The sequence below is a fragment of the Mustela erminea genome, chromosome 6, assembly GCF_009829155.1.
Source record: "Mustela erminea isolate mMusErm1 chromosome 6, mMusErm1.Pri, whole genome shotgun sequence".
NCBI lineage: Eukaryota > Metazoa > Chordata > Mammalia > Carnivora > Mustelidae > Mustela > Mustela erminea.
Genome location: NC_045619.1, coordinates 19958876 through 19971827, shown reverse-complemented (window position 1 = coordinate 19971827; position 12952 = coordinate 19958876). Strand labels below are relative to the sequence as shown.

Genomic DNA, 12952 nt, shown 5'->3' with positions numbered 1-12952 from the left:
TATTTTCCTTGCCCATCAGAGTTCAAAAGAGAGTCCAAGGAATAACTAGTATGCTATCCTGGCAATAAAAGCACGGTCTTACTAATGTAAGGAGAAAGAAAGCCAACTTACTTTCTTAAAAATGTCAAAATTGGATAAAAAGTCCTCTTTGGTTAATAGGAATCTGCGGTCTAAGTTTTGTTTCCTTCCTCCTGAAAAACATTTACATCATTTACAATGTTAAAAGGTATCTGTAACTACCCAGTGACGGCCCATCATACAAGCATTTACCTTGTGCACATTCAACTCTACACACTCATAAAACACGCAGAGAAAGAGAATCTTTTACGTAGTGCTGAAGACTTGGCTCACCATTTCCCTTCTCCTGGTCTTAGATTCTGCAAGCCTCTAACTGTGACAAATGAGTCTAGTGTTTGAAGATGAATGAGATGGTTCTTAAATGCAAGCCACCTACCTCATATGGTACTTAACCAAAGAACCCAAGACTCATAAGGAAACTGATTTAAAAGCAACCTCTTTGATCTACCAATAAAATATCAAGCCATCTGCCTCTGCTGCAGACAGAGGAGTTGCCTTTCCCCAGTTTAATGGCTATGAATGTAGAGGTGCATGAGGAAATGCAGGAAATTATGCAATGCTGAATACATTAGTTAAATGAAAATCAATATAATGATTGGTATTTGATTCAACTCTTCTTCTGTAACATTCTGTTTTATAAAAATTATTTTTTGTTTTGGTATTTTATTTGTAGATCAAAGACAAAGCTTTTTAAAATTGTGTGGTTCTCAAACTACTTTTATACAAATCATCTAGCAGACATACATCAAATGCAAATTCCTAGACTTCAACCTGGACCAATCCAGTTCGAAAGTCTGGAGAGGGGCCACTGAATCCTGATTTTTACCAAATTTCCAAAGTGATCTTCATGCTCTCTAATATTTGGGAACCACCACTTAAGTACAAATATTAGGCTTTTAATTATGGGAACCTCTGCTTTTCTAGAGATGAAATCAACTTAAAATTAATTCATTCGACATTGTTGAGTGCCTACCATCTGCTAGAGACTCTACTAGGTGCTGTAGAGACAGACATGAGTAAAACAATTACTATACTCATAGCTTATGGTTTATTTAGGGCCTTATTTAATCCATTTTACTGATGAGGAGACAGACCCACTCATGGTACACAGTACATGGTAGAGTGAAACTTAAATGCCAACCCAGTCTGTATGAACAGAATTCTTCCTGAATCTTCCTATTTATTTCTCAAATACTGTTACGATTTCATGTTTCTAGATTATTTTCTCAAGGTGCTCGTTGCTGCTATGAAGTGGAAATAAGTCATTTATGAAATTAATGAAGTTGAATTTTTTTTTATCACTGGATGCCTGCTCACCTAGGTAAAGCATGACTTTATAAAACAAAAGAAGCGGACATATATGGTTATCAGAATAAAAATTTTAAGGGAAAAAGGGGGGAATTCTCAAAGGGAATGCTCCAATACTCCATTTTTTTAAAGAAAAAGGAATGTGTTGAATAGGATCTGAGGTCAAATAATACAAGGAGACTGTTTAGGTGTATTCCTGACCTGAATAATTGGGTTACCAGTAAGAAACTTTAAAATTCATCTTAAAATATATCAAAACAGACAAGAATAAATCTACTGTGTTGGTAATTTTTTTTATGAAGAAAGGCACAGTCATTTTTGAAATGAAAGAGAATAGTTAAAAATGTGTTTAAGAGGTAATAAATAACTACAAACTTTATTTATAAATGTGTGATTATGCTTTGAATATATAATAATTTTAATTAATATAATTGTTGATGTCATTATATTAATATCACTACTAATTATTAATATAATGTTAATTGTAAATACAGGTATCACAGAAGTGTGAAAGGCAGTGCTATTCAGGAGCCACAAAACAATGGCTGAGAGAATTCCTTCAAGTGGCATAGCGCTGGTAGCTTTGTGGCATAAAGCAAACAAAGACATCAGACATACTAGGACAAAGTATAGGATTTCTGACTAGTGACTGCACCTTTGATGAAGAGGGCAGTGCAGCTGCCTTCCCCTCCTCTGGTTACTACAAATGTACATGGGTGAGGGAATGCAGGAAATCAGGAAGTCTGGTACTTCTCACTAACTCTATACAGCTACCCGGCTTTGAGCTACCACAGTCGCTCACCTGGATTACTGCAATAGCCTCCTACCTGCCCTCCTTCCCTTATAGACTATTCTCAAAACTGGATCAGAGTGCTCCTTTGAGAATTATTGGAAAAGTAATTGGAAAAGTATCCCATGTAGTAGACCTAAAAGACGTGATGGAAAATACGAGAGAAAAGAGAAGAAAATTAGAATAACTGTCTGAGACTAAAACATTTGACTAACAAGGGTTTCCAGAAAGTGAAAACAGGAAATTACAAAAATAATAATATAAGAAAATGTCCACAAACTGAAGGACATAGGTCTCCAGATTGAAAACACCATAACAAGGGCTTAGGGCAAAGCAATCATTGTGAAATGAGTCCCATGCAAAGTGCCAAAAGGTAGCATGGCACTGGCATTCTCAGTAAAAATATAATCATTTAGGAGAAAATTAAGACATCCTTTCAGAAACAAGAAAGCTATTTTTTTAGGATTCTCTACTCAAACAATCAATCAAGTATAAGAGAGAATTAAAGACATTTTTTCAAAAGACACCACATCTTTAAATCTCTTGTCTACACCTTCTCAAGAACATGCTAAAGGATGTGCTCTATTCAATTAAGGGGATAAACAAGAATTATAAATAATGGAATACTGGCAATAGAGAATCCAACACAGGAGGGAGACCAAGGGAATTCACAAAATGAGGACAAAATGAAGTCCCAGGGTAACAGCTCTATAGAAATCCCAGAGAGCAGTGTATAAAATGTGTATTATCAATATGTTTTTTAAAATAACATTTTTAAATTTATGGACATGTGAAAAAAGCCTCACGCTATGTTCCGATATAAAGATTATAATGATCATTCCTATTGTATACTTCTTTACAGTTTACAAAAAGCCAGCATAGGACAATGAAAATATCATGACCCAGGACTGTTGTAATAATACATGTAGAATCCTAGCATTGCAGTAGCTACATACAATTTTGTCAAGCACTTTATTTTTTCCTACAGTAACTTATGAGAAAGGCAAGTCAATTGCTATTATCCTCATTTACACATAAGATAGCTAAGCCTCAGAGTAACCATATGGACTTCCCTAAGTTTATGCAGCTAGTAAGTGGTAGAACAAAGGTTCAAATAGGATCTTCTGCTTTCAAGTACAGACATTCAAATTTCCCACGAGGAAAATAGAACAAGTAATTAACCTAGTTGTTAACAGGACTATAGAAAAATAACATAAATAGCTATAAAAGAGATATAGCAAAAACTGATATCTAAATACAGCAATACTAATGTTTCGATATCTACCTGTTGGTAAACTGATTAGCATTCCAATGAATACCGTTACCAAAGTTCCAAGAGTGCTGAAGTATAGATATGATAAAGAATACCAGTTATCCATCAGTGGAGTCCTAAGAAAGAACAAAAGCATAACTGTAAGATTTTATGCAATGCTACTAGCAACTAAAGCAGTGTCGATAATTTACATGCATGGCAAAGTCAAAATAAAATGTTTAACAATGTTTTTAATGTTTTAACAAATGTTTTTAATGTCATAAACTATTGTTCCATCTTTATCTTATTGGATCAAGAATTAAAAGCCTGACTTATTCTTGACCATACACTATCATACTAAATGTCCATCTGTATTCATTCACCTCTGCTTTATGTCCCAGGCACTGTTCTTGTCATTGGAAAGTCTACCATAAGAAAAGCTAATAAGGCTCCTGCCCTCATAAAATTTGCATTCTAATGGAGAGAGAAATACAGTAAATAAGTAAACTAATAAATACAATCATTTCCACTGGTGAAAAGCACTATAAGGAAATAAAACAAGGTAACGTGAAACAGAGTGGAAAGAACGAACTATACCCTAATGTCCGAGAAAGCATTTGTGAAATGACATATGAACTGAGATATGAATAACAAGAAGTTTTTGAGGAAAGCGTCCTAGACAGAGGTAAACACCAGCTGACTAAATCATAATTAGCAACAGAAGAGTAATACAAGACGAGAGGAAGGCAGAGGTCTTTTTTGTTGTTGTAGTTAGATTTGTATGAAGTTTGGGTTCTTCTCTGGGCAACAGCACTTGTGGCAGTATTTTAAATGAAGGAGTAACATGACCTGATGTTTCTAAAATGATTGTTCTAGAATCCCACTTTTAGCTTTAATAGAGTAGCTTGATTTAGAACACATCTGTCTAAGAACAATGGATAAAAAGTGGAAGAATGGGGCAGGCAGGCAATTAGAAATTGAGAGGCCAAGATCCCAGAAAAAAGGGAAACACATTGAGGTAAGCTATTGAAATTAAGATCATGCAGTATTACTGGTGGAAAAACAGACAAAATAGAACAGAATAGAGAATCAAAAAACAGACCAAGAAGATAGTATCTGGTTTAGTTAAATTTGATACTCATTTGCAATGGGGCAAAGGGAAGGTCTTTCCAATAAGTGGTATTTAGTTAACTGAATATCCATATAGGAAAAAAATGAGTCTTGATTATAGCACCTACAGAAATCAATTACAAAGTAGATTACATTTCATTTATGGAAATAGTTAACAATAAAGCTTTTAAATGAAAAATTAGAGGAATCTCTTTATGACCTCAGGATAGGCAAGGATTTCTTAATTGGAACACACAAAGGACTAACAATATAGGAAAAGACTGATAATTTATTCTTTAGTAGGATATTCTTTAACCTCTATGTATTTGAGGTCTTTTCAAATTTTTCTTATGGTTGACTTTAAGTTTCATAGCATTGTGATCAGAAAATACATGGTATGACCTCAATCTTTCTATACTTATTGAGGCTTGATTTGTGACCTAGAATATGATCTGTTCTGGAGAATGTCCCATATCCACTCAAAAAGAATGTGTATTCTACTACTTTAGGATGAAATGTTCTGAATATATCTGTTAAGTCCATCTAATCCAGTGTGTCATTCAAAGCCATTGTTTCTTTGTTGATTTTCTGTTCAGATGATCTGTCATTGGTATAAGTGGGGTGTTAAAGTCCCCTCCTGTTATTGTATTATTATCAATGATTTCCTTTAATTTGTTATCAGTTATTTTATATATTTGGGTGCTCCTGAGTTGAGAGCATAAGTACTTATAACTGTTAGATCTTCTTTCTGGTTAGACACCTTTATTATGACATACTGTCCTTTATCTCTTGTTACAGTCTTTGGTTTAATTCTCAAATGACATGATACTCTATGTAGAAAACCTGAAATACTCCACCAGAAATTGATAGAACTAATACATATATTCAGTAAAGTAACAGGATACAAAATCAATGTACAGAAATCAGTTGCATTCCTATACCAATAATGAAGCAGCAGAGAGGGAAATCAAGGACCTGATTCAATTTAAATTGCACCAAAAACCATAAGCTATCTAGGAATAGACCTAAACAAGGAAGTAAAAAAGATATGCTCTGAGAACTACAGAACACTTTTGAAAGAAACTGAAGATGACACAAAGAAATGGAAAAATATTCCATGCTCATGGATAGGAAGAACAAATATTCTTAAAGTATCTATAATTCCCAAAGTAATCTCACATTTAATGCAATCCCTATCAAAATATCACCAGCATTTTTTTACAGAGCTAGAACAAACAATCCTAAAATTTGTATGGAACCACAAAAGACCCCAAATAGCCAAAACAAACTTCAAAAAGAAAAGCAAAGCTGGAGATATCACAATTCTGGACTTCATGTTCTATTACAAAGCTGTAGTGACTAAGACAGTATGGTACTGATATAAAATGACGTATAGATCAGTGGAAAAGAGTAGAAAACCCAGAAATGGACCCACAACTATACGGCCAACTAATCTTTGGCAAAGCAGGAAAGAACATCCAATGGAAAAAAGACTGTCTCTTCAACAAATTGTGTTGGGAAAGCTGGATAGCAACTTGCAAAAGAATGAAACTGGACCACTTTCTTACACCACACACAAAAATAAATTCAAAATGGATGAAAGACATAAATGTGAGACAGGAAACCATCAAAATCCTAGAGGAAAACACAGGAGCAACCTCTTTGACATCAGCCGTAGCAACTTCTTACTAGAGGCAAGGGAAACAAACGCAAAATTAACTATTGGGACTTAATCAAGATAAAAAAGCTTCTGCACAATGAAGAAAAAATTGACAAAACTAAAAAGCAGCCTTTGGAAGATATTTGCAAATGACATATCTGATAAAGGATTGGTATCCAAAATCTATACAGAATTTATCAAACAACACCCCCCCAAAAATAATCCAATTAAGAAATGGGCAGAGTACTGTGAAGTGTGTAAACCTGGTGATTCACAGACCTGTACCCCTGGGGATAAAAATACATGTATATAAAAAAATAAAAAATTTAAAAAAAAAAAAAGAAATGGGCAGAAGACATGAATAGCTATTTCTCCAAAGAAGACATACAGGTAACTAACAGACATGAGAAGATGTTCAACATCACTCATCATCAGGGGAATACAAATCAAAACTACAATGAGATATAACCTCACACCTGTCAGGATGGTTAAAATTAACATAGCAAACAACAAATATTGGTAAGGATGTGGAGAAAGGAGAACCCTCTTACACTGTTGGTTCGAAAGCAAACTGGTGTAGGCACTCTGGAAAACAGAATGGAGATTCCTCAAAAACTTAAAAAGAAAGCTATGATCTAGCAATTGCACTAATGGGTATTTACCCAAAGGATACAAAAATATGGATGTAAATAGATAGGTGACCCCTTCAATGTTTATAGCAGCATTTTTTTTTTCATTTTATTTATTTGACCAAAAGAGATCAGAAATAGGCAGAGTACCAGGCAGAGAGAGAAGCGAAAAAACAGGCTCCCCACTGAGCAGAAAGCCCAACGTGGGGCTCCATCCCAGGACCCTGAGATCATGACTTGAGCTAAAGGCAGAGGCTTAACCCACTGAGCCACCCAGGTGCCCCATAGCAGCATTTTCAACTAAATAGCCAAATTATGGAAAGAGCTCAAAAGTCAATTGACCGATGAATAGATAAAAAAGATGTGGTACATATACATAACGGAATATTAGCCATAAAAAAGAATGAAATCTTGTCATTTGCAATAATATAGATGGAGCTAGAGTATGTTATGTGGAGCAAAATAAGTCAGCCAGAGAAAGACACATACCGTATTCAGTAAGATGTGGAATTTAAGAAGCAAAACAGATGAACATGGAGGGGGAAAAGATAGAAGAAACCGTAAAACAGACTCTTAAGTATATAGAACACTGAAGGTTGCTAGAAGGTAGGTGGGTGGAGGGATGGGTTTAATTGGTGATTGCATCAAGGAGGGCACTTGTGATGAGCAACGGGTGTTCTATGTAAGTGACGAATCAATAAATTCTACTCCTAAAACTAATATTACACAATGTGTTAACTAACTGGAATTTAAATAAAAACTTGAAAGGGAAAAAAAAGTCTTATAAGTTGAACTTAATTAAAATAAAGAAATTCTGACCACCAAAATAGTATCATTACAAGAGTAAAAAGGCAACCCACAAAGCAGGAGAAAAATATTTCAAAATATGTATTTTATCTAGAATATATCACAAATTCTCAAATAAGAAATAAAAGAGAATCCATTTAAAGCTGGATTAAAGAATTCAACAACCAAGTCACAAAAGTACATATCCAAATGGAAATGGCAAACAAACAAACAAACAAAAAACCCAGCCCATGTAATAAAAAGGTATTGAATGGGGGCACCTTGGTGGCATGATTTCAGGGTCCTGGGATCCAGCCCCGCATCAGGCTCTCTGCTCAGCAGGGAGCCTGCTTCCCCCAACCCTCTCTGCCTGCCTCTTTACCTACTTGTGATCTCTCTCTGTCAAATAAATAAAATCTTAAAAAAAAAAAAAAGGTATTGAATGTAGTTGATCATAAAGGAAATGCAAATTAAAACTATGATGGGCTACCAATGTATACCCATCAAGCATTAAGAAATTTATTATTATTTTTTAAAGATTTTATTTTTTTATTTGAGAGAGAGCATGAGTGAGAAGAAGGGCAGAGAGAGAAGCAGACTCCCCGTGGAGCTGGGAGCCCGATGCGGGACTCGATCCCAGGACTCCGAGATCATGACCTGAGCCGAAGGCAGTTGTCCAACCAACTGAGCCACCCAGGCGTCCCAAGCATTAAGGAATTTAAAGAATAAAAACTGTATCTAGGTAATGGAAACATGTTATCCAGGCAACCAAAGAGTATTTTGTTTCATCTTTAGCTGTGTAGTTTATTCCCCTTGTACTCTAGGGACACTGAACTATGTATGATTTCCTAAGATACCACGTGGCTTCAGACCTTCATGCTTTTGGATATATTTCCCACTGAGCAATATGCCCCACTTCTGTCTGTCCCTTCTATCCAACTCTGGTCACCTGATTAATCTTCCTCTAAGAAGGTTTCTTTGACTCTACCAGGAAGGGTGCCTCTCTTGATCACCTATGAATACCACTTACCAGAGGGTATTGTTTAAGTGTTTATTTTCTTGTCCAACTTCCCTTTTGGTCATTTTCTGTGACTTTCAAAACCCTCTCCTTCCAGCCAACCTCTGTATCCTTCAAGTAGTACTACCTCTCTAAAGTCTTGATGCTAATCACTCCAACTTTGTTTATATTCACTCTTTTAACAGATCTTCATCAAGTATTTATTACTATTTACAATGTGCTAGTTTTATACTTACTGTACTTACTGAATTAATTGTTTTGTGTATATTAGCACACCCTCTCCAGCTAGACTATAACTTCCTGGAAGGCAGGAATCAAAGTGAATAAGAGAGGACAACTTTCTTGTGATACTACATAAACGGCCAGCCCAGACCTAAGTATGTTATTTATTCTTAGAAATTCTTATTTATTACCTGTTATTTTATAAACAAGCTAACATATAAAAGTAATCATTATGGTACCAGGTACATACTAAACTTCAGCTAATTTATTTGTTTCAGAATCCAAATAACTATTTTGTCTCAGACTCTTAAATTAAGAGAGATATTTACATAGTCAGGACAAATGCTAAGCAAAATTGTGAAACAAGAAGTATATCCTGAATGTCCTCCCACGTACCCTTCAATTATTTTTTTCTCCCTTTCTGACTCTAACAACTACCCCCTCCACACACAAACATTAGTGTTTTCATGCTTGTCCAAACCACTTTCGGCATTTCACTGCCCCTCACCCCACGGCACCCCACCTAGTCAAACCTCCCTCCAAAATGTCTCAGGTTCTGGAACTACCAACATTTATCAGCCTTGAATTTCCATTGGCAAGCATTCTCATAGTTAGGAACTCATGATTTGAACATGAATCACTATTAATAAGTCACATTCCTTCTCTCAGGAGTGCTTCCAGTTTAAAAGGGAGACACAGCACGTCTTGACCCAAAGGGAATGAGTCTTTAATGATTTCATTCCAGGAAAGCTGAAACTGGGGGCAATAATTTGGGGGCAGCAGCCTCATTTTTGTATTCCTTGCATATCTCCATAGGGTTTAGGTTTTAAGGCTAGACATTTAATTGTTCACTAAAGAAATCTTGCTCTTATATCTACTGTACTATAAAACACTCATCTACCTATAGATCTACATCATTTCATTAAATCAGATGAAATAAGGACCCAGAGCCCCAAAGTATACCGCATACAGAAAACACCAGCAAGTGAGTTGATCACAGCTGCAACTCATTGCCAGTGCTCTAAAGATCAGGAATCTTTAAATCTAAACAAACAGCAATGACCTAACATATTTAGATGATTGTAACTTTAGACTATAAAGGCTATACTTAAAGCCTATATAAGCAGTGTTTCTTTTATAATTTTGCTTTTCATTTTAAATCACTTTAGTTCACCAAGATGATTTTTTATTCAACTAGAGCTGATATTTGGTAGCATTTAACCATAACAGAATTTTTTGGTTATTATTCAATTTTTCTCCAGATCTGTAAGTGAGGCAGAGGTTTTTATTAAAATTAAGAACATACATCAATTTTTGCTGTTACCAAATAAAATACTATAGCCAGAAAGCCACAAGGGCTCTACCCATTTCAGAATTAGGGAAAATTGCAGCAACTGGGCAACTGGGGTTCTCTATCTGTCACATGCATTTCTTTAAAATATGACACTATAAATCTTAATTCAATACCTTTCCACACTGTGTGCTTGAAAAGCACTAGTAGAAAATGGCATTTCTGTGGTTGTCATCCAATTTGTCACATTGTGTGTGCTGTTACAGCCATAGGTTTCAAGGATTAGTGGCATCGTTCTCTCGGGCAGTGGAGGATAAAGTTGAGCTCCAATCCCAACCCACAGAGAAACAGCAAATCCAGCCATCAAACCAACAATTGCTCCCTGTAAAATAAGAATGTTTTTAAAAGAAAAATAATGTAGTTTTCTTTGAGACAGAAATTAATGTCAGAAGATTAAGCTTAGCATGGTCCAAGCCAGATTTACCAGCTTCTCTCCTAAAATCATTCTCTCCCCAAAAATCCTTGCTTCTTGTCCAGGGCAGCATGAGCCAGCGGTCCCTCATCTCAGAGCCCTGGGGATCCAGTAACTCCATTCCTTTTCCATATCCTTATCTCAACCTGCTTTTTTTTTTTTTTTTCTAATCTCATAATTCTATTCCTTCACTCTGTTTCCATGACTAGCAATCTTTTCTGGCATCCTCCTCTCTTCACACCCAAAAAACTACAACAGTCACATGGTTGACCCCAGGCCAACAGTCCCCTTTATTTTTGCTTAATCTGTGAACAAACAGTATGCCAAATGCACAAAAGACTATGGAGGGGAAAGCAGACACAGAGTTTATTCCCATATTTAACAACATGCATGATTGTAATTGTGCTTCAGGGTAGCTAGGAGGAAAATAGGAAGCAGTTTTCACAAATGACTGCAACGGTGCATAATACCACACCAAGTATTTCTAAAGACAAAAAGAGATGTCTCCTCTGAAGACATTTGGTTTCTCAATCTTTGGAAAATGGGTTCCTCGCTTCTGCTTTTCACCAGCAGTCTAGATGCTCTGCTAGACCCTGAATAATTTAAACCCCAGTTCCAAATTATGGGGACAAAAGCGAATCTTGAGCTGGTGGGCCTCTTCCTCTGTGGTGAAAATTTCCCCCTTCTTTTAAGAATACTGACCAGATGAGGTGCCTAGGAGGCTCAGCGGGTTAAGCCTCTGCCTTAGGCTCAGGTCATGATCCCAGGATCCTGGGATCGAGCCCCACATTGGGCTCTCTGCTCAGCGGGGAGCCTGCTTCCTTCTCTCTCTCTGTGCCTCCCTCTCTGCCTACTTATGATCTCTGTCTGTCAAATAAGTAAATAAAAATCTTTAAAAAAAAAAAAAAAAAAAAAAGAATACTGACCAGACAGGGCAGCCTGTGCCTTGGGCTCCCCATAGAGAAGACAGGGGAGAATACTTGAAGTAAGGGAAAAAACAAGCAAAATAATAGGGTAGGGAAAAAGAATGGTGTATTGATGGGATAAGATGAAGGCTGATGACAAGATCAGAAGATTTATGTTGGGGACAAACACTATGAGCTCTTTCATTAAGATGTGAACCTTGAAAGCAGAATTAGATTTTTTTGGTTTTGGTATCTCAGCACTTACTAGAGTGCTGGACATATAGCAGGCATGCAATAAATATTTTTTTCAATAATATTAGATTGGAATAGTAGTGTGGCCAACTGTTGACAAGCCAGACTTGCTTCTCAGCATTGTACATGGCTTGATCAAAGATCCACAAAATTATAAAGCCCACGAATGCAAAAATATTCAGAATTCTCTATTCCCAGGACAGTGTTTAGCTCATAAATATTCAATGAATGAATGACTGGAAGGGAGGGAAGGAGGGATAAAAGAAAGGAGGAGGAAAAGCAAAGGAAGGGAAGGAGAAAAGGGGAAGGAGAGGAAGGGAGGGAAGGATGGAGGGCGAGAGGAAGGCAGGAAGTCCATTCCAAAGCAAGGGTAGATACTCTGCGGATGAAAAATGTGAGTATAGTAAAAAGAGGTACCTCCTATGACAGGAGTAATAATATCAGACTTCTCCCCAGAAAAGGTTATATGGAACCAAGTCTTCCATAGCTATTCTGGAGGCAACCCATGGTGGCAATAAATGTCAAAAACCAAATCAGTCTTTCTTAATGTTTCAGACACTCAGTAAACCACTGTGCATTTAATAATGCAAAGAGTCTAATCAAAGCTTCAACATTCTGAGGTAGATACAAACTATTCTTTCACTGGGATTAATTTCTACCAAACTAGTTTTTCATATGATACTTTAATGACAATTATTTGAGAATAATTATTTTTAAAAATTTTTTCATTTGAGTACAGTTGATATACAATGTTACATTAGTTTCAGGATACAACACAGTGAGTCAACATCTCTATACATTATGCTATGTTTACCACAAGTGTAGCTCCCATCTGTTAAGAATTATTTTCCTTAAGAATTATTATTTTTTATTTTTTTATTTATGTTATGTTTGTTATGTTAGTTGCCATACAGTATATCATCAGTTTTTGTTCCATGATTCATTGTTTGTGTATAACATCCAGTGCTTATTAATAATAATAGTAATGGCCTTTATGAGTAGCCATCTTACCAATCCATAATGCCTCATGAAGAAAATGGAATTCTAAATGCAAAGTCATAGTTCTGCAGTTATTCTATGACTGTATGAAACAACCATATATACATTATCAGTTTTTCCTGAACTTCAGCTTATAGCAGGACTACCCAGTGGAGTTTCTCCTGGCTTTCAGAGAAATAA

General features: G+C 36.0%; 1 protein-coding gene across 2 annotated transcripts in view; it reads right to left on the bottom strand.

Moving 5' to 3' along the window:
- The window catches only part of SLC5A8 (solute carrier family 5 member 8), a 67005-nt gene that overhangs the window by 9776 nt on the left and 44277 nt on the right, over positions 1 to 12952 (bottom strand). For both annotated transcript variants that reach the window (XR_004286671.1, XM_032346618.1), the window contains exons 12-14: positions 10321 to 10526; positions 3462 to 3565; positions 112 to 191 (exon numbers count right to left, since the gene is read on the bottom strand). Coding sequence is in view for 1 of the 2 variants with exons in the window: in XM_032346618.1 (XP_032202509.1) it covers positions 112 to 191; positions 3462 to 3565; positions 10321 to 10526 (390 nt within the window). In the remaining variant the exon portion in view is untranslated. The remainder of the gene's footprint in view (positions 1 to 111; positions 192 to 3461; positions 3566 to 10320; positions 10527 to 12952) is intronic.